We start from the raw sequence: 16007 nt of genomic DNA on the forward strand, positions 1-16007 counted from the left end.
ATGTCGGGCAGAACAATGACACGGCAAGTACTGTTGTTCATCTCGGTCCTCTCTCTCAGTTCAGTGCACGGGCAGGTCAGTTACTCCATTCCCGAGGAAATGGCGAAAGGCTCTTTAGTCGGTAACATCGCGCAAGATTTGGGGTTAGATCTAAAAAGACTGAAATCAGGTAACGCTCGTATCTATACTGGAGACAGCGCAGAATACATCGAGCTGAATAAAGAAAGGGGAGTCCTCCTGATCAAAGAGAGAATAGACCGAGAAGCGCTCTGTGAACAGACGACGCCTTGTGCTCTGCATTTTCAAATTATTCTAGAAAATCCGATGGAACTGTTTCGGGTAACAGTAGAGATCACAGATATTAACGATAATGCTCCCAGTTTCACAAACAGTGAGAAACGTTTTGAAATCAGTGAGTCAGCTGTGACAGGATCGAAATTCTTGTTGGAGAGAGCAATGGATTCCGATATTGGTAGTAATGGTCTCCAAAGCTACTCTCTTAAACCCACAGACAATTTTGTTCTTAAATTACATAGTCAGGCAGACGGAAGTAAAAAGGTAGAAATGGTTTTGCAAAAACCTTTAGATCGAGAGAAACAGGAGCAGATATCTTTATTGTTAACGGCAGTGGATGGAGGCGAGCCTCATATGTCTGGAACAGTACAAATACATGTTACTGTGTTAGATTCAAATGATAATGCTCCGGTTTTTACCCAGACAATTTATAAGGCAAGCATAAAAGAGAATTCACCGAAAGGCACCTGCATCACAACCGTCAGCGCGTCTGATGCAGACAAGGGATCAAATGGCATAGTCACATACCTAATTCCGAAGAGTATGTATCGATTGACAGAGCTTTTTCAAATCAACAAAGATAACGGAGTGGTAATATTAGTTGGCCAACTAGATTTCGAAAAAGCAAAGCAATACCAAATTGACATCGAGGCAATAGATAATGGAGGACTTTCAGATTCTAGTAAGATAATACTTGACATTATTGATATGAATGATAATAGTCCAGTTATCAATATCATTTCGAAATCAAACTCTATAACGGAGGACTCCCCACATAATACTGTCATCGTAATGATGAGCGTGCAAGACCCAGACTCTGAGAATAACGGACAGGTCCACTGTATTATCAATGAAAACATCCCCTTTATTATCAAATCTTCGAATGGATTTTATAGTTTAGTAACTGATAGTGATTTGGACCGAGAGAGAGACTCTGAGTATAACATCAGTGTGACGTGCTCTGATGAGGGAGTGCCCTCGCTCTCCAGCAGCGTCACTCTCACCTTACAGGTATCAGATGTGAATGACAACGCGCCTGTCTTTGAGAGGAGCTCATATGAGGCCTACATTATAGAAAACAACACACCGGGCCTCTCTATATTCACAGTGAAAGCCAGAGACTCTGACTGGAACCAGAATGCCCGTGTTTCTTACATACTGGAGGACTCCTCGGTTAACGGAGTGCCCGTCTCCTCATATGTGTCCGTTAGTGCTGATAGTGGAGTCATTCATGCAGTGCGCTCTTTTGACTACGAGCAGATCAAGGATTTCCACTTCCGCGTAAAAGCGCAGGATGGAGGCTCCCCTCCACTCAGTAGCAATGTGACGGTGAAAATAATGATCCAAGACCAGAACGACAACGCGCCTCAGGTTCTGTACCCAGTCCAGACTGGCGGCTCGCTGGTGGCTGAAATGGTGCCTCGTTCAGCAGATGTGGGCTATCTTGTCACTAAAGTGGTGGCTGTTGATGTGGACTCTGGACAGAATGCCTGGCTCTCCTATAAACTGCAGAAAGCGACAGACAGGGCACTGTTTGAAGTGGGCTTACAGAATGGGGAAATAAGAACTATACGCCAAGTCACTGATAAAGATGCTGTGAAACAAAGGCTCACTGTTGTAGTGGAGGACAACGGGCAGCCCTCTCGTTCAGCTACAGTCAATGTTAACGTGGCGGTGGCGGACAGCTTCCCTGAAGTGCTCTCGGAGTTCACTGACTTTACGCACGACAAGGAGTACAATGACAACATGACTTTTTACTTAGTGTTGGCTTTGGCTGTGGTTTCGATTCTGTTCATCGTTTCCATCATAGCCATACTGTCAGTGAAATGCTACCGATGGAAACGTGAGCGCATGTTTTCCAAGTCCAATGGGAATCTCCCCGTTATTCCGTATTACCCGCCCCTTTATGCTGACCTGGGTGGTACTGGTACAGGGACTCTCAGACATGTATTTAATTACGAGGTGTGTGGAACGACTGACTCCAGAAAGAGTGATATTAAATACGCCAGACCTTACAGTCAGAGCATCATTAGTCTGGACACCAGTGGGGCGCAGACACTCCCCCACGCGCAGAGGGAGAAGCTAATCATTGGTGATGGGGAAGAACAGGTGAGAGAACAGGCGTGGTCACCGCTACAGCATCAGCAGAGTCTTGTGCCCTTTGTAGTTTCACTTAAATATTGGATTGGATTTTATCAATAGGTTCGTTTTCTCAAGCTATCTCTTTACAAAAAAAAAAAAAAAATGTAGGCCTAAGCTATCTAAAAAACACTTGAAATTGTTTTATCGACAATTAACCTGTTGTGATTTCACAAAAGCACGGACATGATATAATCTTCTTCCAGGACAGATGTCATCGAGTCATATTTCTGTAATATTTATTTAGGGCTCTAAGTGCCGCTGTTGGGTAGAGATATATTAGGCTTATCTGTTAGGCCCTCCCTTTCCATTTCCCTTCGTAGCAGAGCAACGTATTTGTCCTCTACATGATTAGTAAGCAACTTGAAAGAACGCACTGTCGTTGAGGACGTGTTTGGGACACACATTTCGCTTGATTTTGAAAATATTCTTTTTCCGTTCACTCTGGTTTCAGCCTGAGTGTTCTGAAGATGAGCGTCCTTTGTTGTCAAGGCGCAGAGAGGATCAACGTGTGGATTTGGACATGGCTGCTCCTTCTCTGTGTCGCAGGGGTAGCGCGCGGGCAGGTCCGTTATTCTATTCCCGAGGAGATGACGAAGGGCTCTCTCGTTGGGAATATCGTACAAGACCTGGGTTTGGATGTAAAAAGGCTGAAATCTGGCCGAGCTCGGATATTTACGGAGGACAGCAGTGAGTACATCAGTCTGAATGCTGACAAAGGGACGCTGGTGGTGAAAGAAAGGATAGATAGAGAGGAGCAGTGCGGCCAAGTGTCTCCCTGCTCTCTGCATTTCCAGATCATACTAGAAAACCCGATGGAGCTGCATCGAATTGATGTGGAAATATTAGATATCAATGATAATGCTCCAGTGTTTGCGAGGAAGGAAATAATTTTTGAGATAAGCGAATCTGCGCCTCCCGGTGCCCGGTTCTCTTTAGACAGCGCTAAAGATCCAGATGTAGCGCTGAATACGCTCCAAACATACAAGCTTAATCCCACAGACCATTTTAAGTTGAATACCCTCTCTCGTCCTGATGGCACAAAATACGTTGAAATTGTGTTGCAGACGGCGCTTGACAGGGAAAAGGGCGAGGAGCATAGGCTAACGTTAACTGCACATGATGGCGGAAGCCCACAGAAATCTGGCTCAGTTAAGATCAATGTTATTGTCTTAGATGCAAACGACAATTCTCCTGTATTTAGTCAGGCTGCCTATAGGGCGACATTACCAGAAAATGCGTCGAAGGGCACCATTGTATTGAGAGTCAGTGCAACGGATGAGGACCAAGGAACGAATGGGGAGGTGACGTATTCATTCTCTCAAAGTACCGATAGCGCGTCAGACTTATTTAATATTGACACATTTGTTAAGTTAACCTATACTTGTGCAGCTAACGTTGCATTCGGAGGAAACACGATGAAGATCACCTTTAGCCAAGCCTGGCATATTTATTGGCGGGCTGTACACACATCAGTCTCACGGTGACAGTCTTGAACTAACATAGTTCCCCACAGGTGATCAACACACACATTAACGTGATGACGCAGGCATGCGTCCTATACCCTGCGCCTTAGCGCCTCTTGTGGCACAATCTTAACATTACACATTACACATTATATATCAACTGAGGACATATATCACACAACTCTTAACACCCCCACTTGTACTCAGGTTGTTGCAATCTGAACGAAAAGAACAAAAAATACAGAATGAAAGTGGACCCCTGTCTTACACATTTCAAACTCCAAAAATAATAGCTGCAAACTTCTTCAGTTTCAACTTAGTTACAGGTTTTGTCATTATATCAGCAACCATGTCATCTGTAGGACAATACATCAAAATAACTCTCCCCTCACTCACAGTAGATCTGATAAAGTGGTACTTTATGTCCACATGCTTACTCCTCTGTCTGTTTACAGGGTTTTTGGCAAGAGCAATTGTTCCCTGATTGTCCTCATACACTATTGTTTGTGTGTACATCAGGGCTCGACAGTGCGACTGTTTTGGTCGCATTTGCGAGTGAATATATTTCTGTGCGACTTGGAAATACATTCAATCGCACCAGTGCGACTAAAAGGCTGCTGAACTGTCATGCGCAGTCAAACTTATGTGTATAAGCGATGAGGGAATAAAAACTGTGAACAGAAACACGTGTCGCAGAAATGCTTCACGCGAGTCCTATATGCGCTTAAAATGCGCATAATGGGTATATGGGATACAGCTCTCATAGTTCGTAGCGCTGTGTTTTGTTAGCTGCTAGCTGCTAGCAGCGTTTGCTTCCGGTTTCATTACAAAGAGGTTAACCCTATATGTGCCTGACGTCTAACAACATTCAAATGACTCTAACTTCATCTTTTTTCGGATTTCAATGTATGACACATCATTTGAAAGCTTATGATCCGTAGTTCCAGTCAACAGCAAGTCACATTTGAAAGTGTTTATGTATTTTTTTTACATTTGAAAGTGTTTTTTGTTTATATATATTTATATTATACAATTTACCAGTCATATTCTGGAATGTGTCTAAATGTTAAAGTTCCATAAGTATAAGCAAAATAAAGTAACAGTTTGTAAATAAATAGTAGCATTTAAAAAAAAAAAAACGGACTGTGACCCAAAAACCGAGGTTCATACCGAACCGTGGGCCAACTGAAATTAATATTCTTACTTCCCCTTTACATTGTGTGAGTCTCCATTTTTATTACGGCCAAGAGCCGGTTATGATCATTTTGATATTTTATGATTATGATAATTTGTTGTCGTTGTTGACGAAAATTGCGCAATTTTCATTGTGCTACTGAAATTCTTGGTGTGCTACTAAATTTTTCAACATGGTAGCACAGTGCTACCTGGGGAAAAGGTAAGCGTCAAGCCCTGTACATGTAGTTATCTATACCTCCTAGTAACTGCTCTAGGTATAGACACTCCTGTATGGTTGAAGCCAGTGCCATATATTCCGCCTCACAGGTGGAAAGTGCAACCGTAGGTTGTTTTCTAGTTTTCCATGAAACTAGAGAGCTGTTCTTACTAAGCCTCACACAGTACCCTGTGGTACTGCGCCTGTCTCTGACATCAGACGCCCAGTCAGCATCACTGTAGGCCTGTATACCTAGCTTCTCACTGTCGTTTTTGAAACTTAACCCTTTCTTAGAAGTGCCCTTGAGATACCTCAATGTGTGTTTCACAGTGACCCACTGCTCCTCTGTAGGCTCAGCAAAGTACTGTGATAGCCTGCTTACCACAAAACTCAAATCTGGTCTGGTACAAGTAGTTAGGTATATAAGGCTTCCTACAGCCTCCCTGTACATCCTGACATCATTCATCTTTACTGCATCCTCAGTATATTCCAGTTTCTGATCACAAGGCGTTTCTCTAATTCTTCAATTTTGCATATTAAAACGCTGTAATATCTTGTTAGTGTACCTTTCCTGTGACATCTTTACACATCCATCGGATTGGCTGAAATCGATACCCAGAAAATGTTTGAGACTGCCGAGATCTTTCATCTTAAACTTTCCTGCGAGCATCTCTTTCACCTCTCTCAAAACCTTCTCATTGCTGGCTGCAATGATCAAGTCATCGACCCATATGATTATGATCACCTTCTCGTCTTTTGACTCTTTGGCATAAACACAGTGGTCGGCTGGGTTTTGTGTGAACCCGTTTTCAGTTAAACAATCATGCAAGACTCTATTCCAATTTCGCCCCGATTGTTTAAGACCATAAAGTGATTTTTCTAGCTTATACACTAGATCATCCTCCTTCTCTTCATAACCCTCTGGTGGATTGATGTATATGTCATAATCTATGGGAGCGTGCAAATACGCTGTTTTCACGTCCATCTGGTGTAGGAGTAGGTTCTCCTGTGCTGCTTTTTGTAACACCACCCTTACACTCGTCAGGTTTGCTGTGGGTGAAAACGTCTCCCCATAGTCTATCCCCATTACCTGGCTGTAACCCTTGGCCACAAAACGTGCTTTGTACTTGTCTCTTCCATTTATATCACTCTTGATAGAGTAAACCCATCTACCCCCCACTGTTTTCTTGCCTATTGGCAGGGTTGTCAGGGTAAATGTCTTGTTCTCTTCTAACGACTGGACCTCCTCATCCATGGCTTTTACCCACTCTTTTGAGTTATCTGACCTCATAGCCTCTCCAAAAGTCTGTGGAACACCACATACCGCCCTGTAGCAGTAGTCTACTGTGGTATGAACCCCATCACTATCACTGTCTTCATCTACAAAATCCTCTAAGTGACTCGGTTTCTTCCTTTCTCTGGTTGGATACCTCCTACTCTCAGGTTCATCACCTGTCACACTCTGTTGTGTTTGGTTATGGTCATTAGGCCTCACCACTGCACCTGGATTACCACTATGTGTACTTTTACTCTGTTCACTTGGCTCTTCAGCATTTTCTGTTCTCCTATTGGCCTCCTGTGTGGTCTCGCTAGTCCTTGGTTGTCCCATACTGTTATAGTCATCATTTGAGTTTGTCTCACATGTCTGTGTCTGTTTTTCTACAGCTGCCCTGCTCACAAACTTCACTAGCCTGTGTTTCTGTACTTTGTTTGTATCTGAATGATATACCAAATATGCCGTGCTGTTCTTGTCATATCCCACAAAACACCCCTGGTCACACCTGGTATCTAGTTTTCCCTTGTCCTGTTTGTACGTGTAGCATACAGACCCAAACTTCTGCATTTTAGATACATTTGCTTTCTTGCTTGTCAGCAGCTGGTAAGGAGTTTGCCCTGTACGTCTGTTAAAGCATCTGTTACGTACCATCGCTGCTGTTTGTACTGCGTAGTGCCATAGTTGTTTTGGTAGCTTGCTTTCAACTATCATGCACCTACCCATCTCAAAAAGAGTACGCCAACCCCTCTCTGCAGTCCCGTTCTGGTGTGGGGAATACGGAGCTGACGTTTCATGTCTAATTTTGTTTTTCCTTAACAGTGTTTGAAAATCATTGCATGTATACTCAGTTCCATTATCGGATCTGATGGATTTTACTTTCCCGTACGGGGATACATCTGCTAGGAACTTTTCCGTAGCTTGTACTGTGTCGCTTTTCTTTTTCAGAAAATATACAAACACTGCGCTCGAGTAATCGTCTGTGAACGACTGCACATATTTGTAGCCATCTATTGAGTCTGTGGCTATAGGACCTGCAAGGTCTGTGTGTACCATCTGTAAGGGAGCCTCCGCTCTAGTATCAGGGTCTCTATTTCTGGTTTGTGCAAACTTCCCCTGAATACACACCTCACACTCTTGCTCGGGTCTACCTGTTTTGCCCTTGATCTGCATACCCTCAACCACATTCTGCAACTTTAGAACATCGTCATAATTACAGTGGCCTAATATCTCATGCCATGTCTGTATGTCGTGACATGCATTACACTTATCATTAGATTCACCTTCAGTATGCAAATAATACAACTTGCCATATACATGAATGTCAAATCTGTTACCGTCTCTGGTTATCAGTGCATCTTTCTCTTCTTTGAAAACGACCGTGGCCCCGCTGTTAGTCGCCGCCTTCACCGAGAAGATGTTCTGGGGGTATGACGGTATGAACAAAGCGTCTCTCAGCGTCGCCTTGTGCCGTCGTCCACTGCTGTCGATCAGAGAAACCTCAGCATCTCCCCTTCTCTGAGCGACCCCGCTGCACCGGGTGCCGTCTGCCAACTCGACACTGTGCTTTTCTGGTCTGAAAGTGCTGTCAAAGTCTTTAAACTTGGTCACGTCGGTGATGATATGAGATGTGGCCCCCGTGTCCACCATCAATCCTTTCTCCTGGACGCCGCTCGCCGACTGCTGCTGGGTACCGGTCTCTCCGTCTCTCATCTTGAACGCGTAGTCAGCGTCGCCATCTGCTGAGACTTTACACGCGCCATCCTTTCTTTCCTTACGCCTACACGTGGAGTCTTTGTGTGTGTCACTTCTGCAACGACTACACCATGTCTTCTGTCGACATTCTTTCGCTCGGTGGCCTTTGGTGCCACACTTGAAGCAGACCACCTCTGTATCTTCTTTGTACCGGTCGCGTGCGTTTGTCTTGGCGGGTCGCCGTCCGGTTCTCCCTTGGGTCTTCATCACACTGTCGCTCGACTCAGCTGCGTTTATCTTTTCTGTTTCTTCAAAACTTCTTAGCTTAGTCTTGAATTCTGCGAATGTGATGTTACCATCTGTATGTGCCACGTGTATTGCGAATGGCTTAAAACTCCCAGGCAGTCCTTTTAAGACCATAGCCACTAGTAGGCCGTCTCCCAACGTCTCACCTGCATTCCGCAGTGCTGTGATGGCTGTTTCTGCTCTGATGATGTAGTCCATGATGCTTTCGTTGTCCGCTTTCTGAAGCGATGTAAGCATGGTGTACAGGTTAATTATCCGGGGTTTTCCCTTCCCGGCATAATACTCTCTCAATATTTTCAGAGCCTTTCTTCCGTTGTTGGCCGCATCCCTCATAATTAATGATAGGCTTTTGTCATCCAACAGTAGAATCATCTCTGCGTATGCGTCGGCATTTTTCTTTTCGTCTGCCGCCATTTCGGCTTCAGTCCTCGGTTCCCCCAGGACCGTGTTCTTTAGCCCCAATAAATGAAATTGTCCCAGCATTTTGGTCTCCCAAAGTTCATATTTTGTCTCATCTCCGTCGAATGCCAGTCGAGAGAACCTGCTTGTTCCTCGTTGATCCATGTTAGCTTTTTCTTGCTATCCCGTCAGCACGCGGTTCGCTGCGACTTTCTGACGATGATGAATCTTCAAACTTCTCCCCGAATGACTCCTGGGCCCATAACCTGTTAAGTTAACCTATACTTGTGCAGCTAACGTTGCATTCGGAGGAAACACGATGAAGATCACCTTTAGCCAAGCCTGGCATATTTATTGGCGGGCTGTACACACATCAGTCTCACGGTGACAGTCTTGAACTAACATAGTTCCCCACAGGTGATCAACACACACATTAACGTGATGACGCAGGCATGCGTCCTATACCCTGCGCCTTAGCGCCTCTTGTGGCACAATCTTAACATTACACATTACACATTATATATCAACTGAGGACATATATCACACAACTCTTAACAACATTGACAGGGGATATTACAGTAAATGGTCCGTTAGATTTTGAAAAATGGAAACACTATGAAATAAATGTGGAAGCGAAAGACAAGGGAGGGTTAACAGACACTAGTAAAGTGCTGATCGAGATGACTGATGTTAACGACAATGCTCCCGTGATTAGCATCATTTCCTTCTCCAACCCCATCCCCGAGGACTCGGCCCCCGAGACCGTCATAGCGATGCTGAATATCAAAGATCTAGACTCGGGGAAAAACGGTCAAGTTAAATGTTCTATTAGTCCGGATTTACCTTTTCGAATAAAGTCATCCTCCAGTAATTTCTACAGCTTGGTCTCTGACCAGGCTTTGGACCGAGAAACGGTGCCCGAATACAACATAACAATAACAGCCACAGATGCAGGGTCTCCCCCTTATTCCACCAATAAGACAGTCACACTGAAAATATCCGATGTGAATGACAACGCCCCGCTTTTTCCACAACAATCTTACACAGCTTACGTTCTTGAGAATAACTCACCTGCGTTATCGATATTCTCGGTTAAAGCCAACGACAAAGATGCGGGCAATAACGCGCGTGTTTCATATTTCCTAGAGGGTAATCAAGTGAATGGAATTTCGGCGTCTACGTACATTTCAGTAAATGCAGAGAACGGGGCGATTCTTGCTGTGCGTTCTTTCGATTATGAGCAAATAAAGGAATTCCAAATTCGTGTTGAAGCGAAAGATGGAGGTTCCCCTCCACTCAGTAGCAATGTGACTGTGAAAATAATGATCCAGGACCAGAACGATAACGCACCTCAGGTTCTGTACCCAGTCCAGACTGGCGGCTCTCTGGTGGCTGAAATGGTGCCTCGGTCAGCAGATGTGGGCTATCTTGTCACTAAAGTGGTGGCTGTTGATGTGGACTCTGGACAGAATGCCTGGCTCTCCTATAAACTGCAGAAAGCGACAGACAGGGCACTGTTTGAAGTGGGCTTACAGAATGGGGAAATAAGAACTATACGCCAAGTCACTGATAAAGATGCTGTGAAACAAAGGCTCACTGTTGTAGTGGAGGACAACGGGCAGCCCTCTCGTTCAGCTACAGTCAATGTTAACGTGGCGGTGGCGGACAGCTTCCCTGAAGTGCTCTCGGAGTTCACTGACTTTACGCACGACAAGGAGTACAATGACAACATGACTTTTTACTTAGTGTTGGCTTTGGCTGTGGTTTCGATTCTGTTCATCGTTTCCATCATAGCCATACTGTCAGTGAAATGCTACCGATGGAAACGTGAGCGCATGTTTTCCAAGTCCAATGGGAATCTCCCCGTTATTCCGTATTACCCGCCCCTTTATGCTGACCTGGGTGGTACTGGTACAGGGACTCTCAGACATGTATTTAATTACGAGGTGTGTGGAACGACTGACTCCAGAAAGAGTGATATTAAATACGCCAGACCTTACAGTCAGAGCATACTTAGTCTGGACACCAGTGGGGCGCAGACACTCCCCCACGCGCAGAGGGAGAAGCTAATCATTGGTGATGGGGAAGAACAGGTGAGAGAACAGGCGTGGTCACCGCTACAGCATCAGCAGAGTCTTGTGCCCTTTGTAGTTTCACTTAAATATTGGATTGGATTTTATCAATAGGTTCGTTTTCTCAAGCTATCTCTTTACAAAAATAAAAATAAATGTAGGCCTAAGCTATCTAAAAAACACTTGAAATTGTTTTATCGACAATTAACCTGTTGTGATTTCACAAAAGCACGGACATGATATAATCTTCTTCCACGACAGATGTCATCGAGTCATATTTCTGTAATATTTATTTAGGGCTCTAAGTGCCGCTGTTGGGTAGAGATATATTAGGCTTAGCTGTTAGGCCCTCCCTTTCCATTTCCCTTCGTAGCAGAGCAACGTATTTGTCCTCTACATGATTAGTAAGCAACTTGAAAGAACGCACTGTCGTTGAGGACGTGTTTGGGACACACATTTCGCTTGATTTTGAAAATATTCTTTTTCCGTTCACTCTGGTTTCAGCCTGAGTGTTCTGAAGATGAGCGTCCTTTGTTGTCAAGGCGCAGAGAGGATCAACGTGTGGATTTGGACATGGCTGCTCCTTCTCTGTGTCGCAGGGGTAGCGCGCGGGCAGGTCCGTTATTCTATTCCCGAGGAGATGACGAAGGGCTCTCTCGTTGGGAATATCGTACAAGACCTGGGTTTGGATGTAAAAAGGCTGAAATCTGGCCGAGCTCGGATATTTACGGAGGACAGCAGTGAGTACATCAGTCTGAATGCTGACAAAGGGACGCTGGTGGTGAAAGAAAGGATAGATAGAGAGGAGCAGTGCGGCCAAGTGTCTCCCTGCTCTCTGCATTTCCAGATCATACTAGAAAACCCGATGGAGCTGCATCGAATTGATGTGGAAATATTAGATATCAATGATAATGCTCCAGTGTTTGCGAGGAAGGAAATAATTTTTGAGATAAGCGAATCTGCGCCTCCCGGTGCCCGGTTCTCTTTAGACAGCGCTAAAGATCCAGATGTAGCGCTGAATACGCTCCAAACATACAAGCTTAATCCCACAGACCATTTTAAGTTGAATACCCTCTCTCGTCCTGATGGCACAAAATACGTTGAAATGGTGTTGCAGACGGCGCTTGACAGGGAAAAGGGCGAGGAGCATAGGCTAACGTTAACTGCACATGATGGCGGAAGCCCACAGAAATCTGGCTCAGTTAAGATCAATGTTATTGTCTTAGATGCAAACGACAATTCTCCTGTATTTAGTCAGGCTGCCTATAGGGCGACATTACCAGAAAATGCGTCGAAGGGCACCATTGTATTGAGAGTCAGTGCAACGGATGAGGACCAAGGAACGAATGGGGAGGTGACGTATTCATTCTCTCAAAGTACCGATAGCGCGTCAGACTTATTTAATATTGACACATTGACAGGGGATATTACAGTAAATGGTCCGTTAGATTTTGAAAAATGGAAACACTATGAAATAAATGTGGAAGCGAAAGACAAGGGAGGGTTAACAGACACTAGTAAAGTGCTGATCGAGATGACTGATGTTAACGACAATGCTCCCGTGATTAGCATCATTTCCTTCTCCAACCCTATCCCCGAGGACTCGTCCCCCGAGACCGTCATAGCGATGCTGAATATCAAAGATCTAGACTCGGGGAAAAACGGTCAAGTTAAATGTTCTATTAGTCCGGATTTACCTTTTCGAATAAAGTCATCCTCCAGTAATTTCTACAGCTTGGTCTCTGACCAGGCTTTGGACCGAGAAACGGTGCCCGAATACAACATAACAATAACAGCCACAGATGCAGGGTCTCCCCCTTATTCCACCAATAAGACAGTCACACTGAAAATATCCGATGTGAATGACAACGCCCCGCTTTTTCCACAACAATCTTACACAGCTTACGTTCTTGAGAATAACTCACCTGCGTTATCGATATTCTCGGTTAAAGCCAACGACAAAGATGCGGGCAATAACGCGCGTGTTTCATATTTCCTAGAGGGTAATCAAGTGAATGGAATTTCGGCGTCTACGTACATTTCAGTAAATGCAGAGAACGGGGCGATTCTTGCTGTGCGTTCTTTCGATTATGAGCAAATAAAGGAATTCCAAATTCGTGTTGAAGCGAAAGATGGAGGTTCCCCTCCACTCAGTAGCAATGTGACTGTGAAAATAATGATCCAGGACCAGAACGATAACGCACCTCAGGTTCTGTACCCAGTCCAGACTGGCGGCTCTCTGGTGGCTGAAATGGTGCCTCGGTCAGCAGATGTGGGCTATCTTGTCACTAAAGTGGTGGCTGTTGATGCGGACTCTGGACAGAATGCCTGGCTCTCGTATAAACTACAGAAAGCGACAGACAGGGCGCTGTTTGAAGTGGGCTTACAGAATGGGGAAATAAGAACTATACGCCAAGTCACTGATAAATGCAGGGTGGAGTGTACTCCCGACCGCTAGGGGGCGATAGTATTGGTTTATGTGTTTAGTACTCTCTGTTAAGAGGTTATAGTTAGGAGAAGTTGTGGTGGCCATTGTGGATGCCAGGTGGTCCGAGGATACACGCTGTTTCTCCTTTCTCTTTAGGACGTGTTTGCCTGTTATACGTAAGTCTGTTATTAGTTATATGTATCTTATTATCAGATTGTGGTTAACAGTAATCGTTCATGTTTGTTTATATCTTGTTATGTATGTCTTTGTCTGAATAAATAGTATAAACCGACATTGAGGAGTCTTCTTCATGTCAACACCATGAAGGTGGAATGCCCCTTCCCCGGCTGCGACTTCGAGACCGGAGACGTGTCCGAAGCACTCGCCATCGTCTTGCTGACAAACCATGGACATTTCCATCGAGGTGCGGCGGTTCAGACCCCAGCTCCCCGAGGCCCGAGGATGGAGCGGCCTAGGGTTGACACCGGCATCTCAACGGAGGAGTGGAACGTGTTCGTCCGGCGGTGGGAGGTCTTCCGGGCGGGGTCGGGCATTGGAGCCGCCCAGGCCCCGTTCCAGCTGTTTCAGTGCGCGGGGATCGAACTTGGAGACAGCCTGTTGAAAGCGGACCCGGACGTCGCCTCTGGGGCTCTAGAGGAACTACTTGCTGCTATGCGCTTGCTGGCCGTTGTCCCGGTCGCCACATGCGTCCTGCGCACAGAGCTGCTTCAGCTGCGCCAGGAACGCGATGAGACATTCCGCGCCTTTACTGCCAGAGTGCGTGGGAAGGCGGAGACGTGCTCTTACGTGGCTGTCTGCGAGTGTGGCAAGAGTGTGAGCTACACTGATCACATCATCCGCGATGTCCTTGTTAATGGGATCTACGACCCGGACATACGCCGCGAGGCGTTAGGGACGCCTGACATTCTTCTGAAGCCCGTTAATGATGTGGTCGCGCTCGTCGAGGGCAAGGAGATGGCTCGTAACGCCCTTCCATCATCCGCCCTGTCGGCTGTCTCCTCATTCCAGCGCTTGAGGAAGGACCCACAGCCAAGCCCACAGCGGAGCCCCTCCTTGGCCCCGAGTCCAGCTGATGTGGCAAAACGAGCCGTGTGCCCAGGGTGTCAGAACACGTTCCATGTCTTTACAGAGGGGTCTCGCGGATGGAACATCAGGCCTCACCAGCTCTGTGTCGACTGCTTCAAGGCCCGTCGACGCAAGCGGCGGCTGCCACCATTTGACGGTCAGCAGGCTACCATGGGATCCGAGGTGTGGCTGCGGACGCCGTCTAACGGTCAGCAGGCCGCCCTGGAGTCGGAGCCAATCTCCCAGCTCTCGGTCATTCAGTCTGAGGCGCGCCCAGATCGACACTACGGGAACCATCGTCGGCGCCGCACAACGGCACCTCTCAGACTCGAGCACCATATCTTCTCCAAGGGCGAATGGAGGCGGGCCAGGCTGAGGGAACACCCCCGGGCACTGATCTCCGTCTCGATTGACAATCCGGTGGGTCAGGGGGGCGGCGCCGGCTGTCGGCCCTCGGGGAACATGGTGGAGGTGTCCGCCATCGCAGACACAGGTGCGCAGTCGGACATTTGGTCGTTAGAGGAGTACCTGTCCTGCGGATTCTCGCGTGACGACCTGCGCCCTGTTAGCCTCAGCCTCTCGGCTGCAAATCGCTCCCCCATAGCCATTGATGGCGCATTCTTTGCTACACTCTCGGCGGTCTCCAACGGCGGCGAGGTGTCGTCCTGCCGCTCAATGGTGTATGTGAGCAGCTCGGTCCGGGGAATGTACCTCTCCTATGAGTCGCTGCTCAACCTCAGCCTCCTGCCTAAGGACTTCCCAACAGGTGGTGAGGGGCGACCCAGGGACACGCACGATCCTGCCCCCCCTTCTTCGCCGGGTCGGCCCTTGTCTGTGAATGCATTGAGGTCCGCCAACGGCGGCTGCGACGGCCCGAGCGACCCCCATGACGCCGGGTGCTCGTGTCCACAGCGTGCAGTCCCTCCGTCACGCCCCGCGGCGCTGCCATTCTCTTGCGAGCCTGAGAACAATAGCCGGATGAAGGGGTGGTTGATTGAGAGGTATGCCTCATCTACATTTAACACGTGCCCCCATCGGGCATTGCCGTGCATGGAGGGGCCGCCCGTCGAGATGCATGTGGACCCTGCTGCCGCGCCGAAAGCGTGCCACACCGCAGCCGGTGTGCCTCTCCACTGGCAGCAGAAGGTCCACGACGACCTTCTCCGGGACGAGGCCCTTGGTGTCATCGAGCGTGTGCCGTACGGCGAACCGGTTACATGGTGCCACCGGATGGTGGTTACCCGGAAGCACGACGGGTCCCCCCGCAGGACCGTGGACCTTTCCCCTCTCAATAAGTTCTGCCAGCGTGAGACGTTCGCCACTGAGTCCCCATTCCACCTCGCACGTCGTGTCCCGAAGGGCACCTGGAAGACAGTCACGGACGCTTGGAATGGTTATCACAGTGTGCCACTGCGCGAGTCTGACCGTCATCTGACAACGTTCATCACTCCCTTTG

The 16007-nt window shown here is 47.1% G+C and overlaps 1 protein-coding gene across 1 annotated transcript; it reads left to right on the forward strand.

The window, feature by feature from the left end:
- LOC308153845 (protocadherin beta-16-like) lies at positions 1-3396 on the forward strand (the record flags this gene model as incomplete). The annotated part of the gene is made up of 2 exons (XM_080527029.1): positions 1-2403; positions 3373-3396. 2 exons carry the CDS (start codon positions 1-3, stop codon positions 3394-3396), a joined length of 2427 nt encoding a protein of 808 aa, XP_080383155.1.
- Positions 3397-16007: the final 12611 nt, after the last annotated feature.

This window comes from Nansenia antarctica, assembly GCF_963989245.1.
Source record: "Nansenia antarctica genome assembly, chromosome: 3".
NCBI lineage: Eukaryota > Metazoa > Chordata > Actinopteri > Argentiniformes > Microstomatidae > Nansenia > Nansenia antarctica.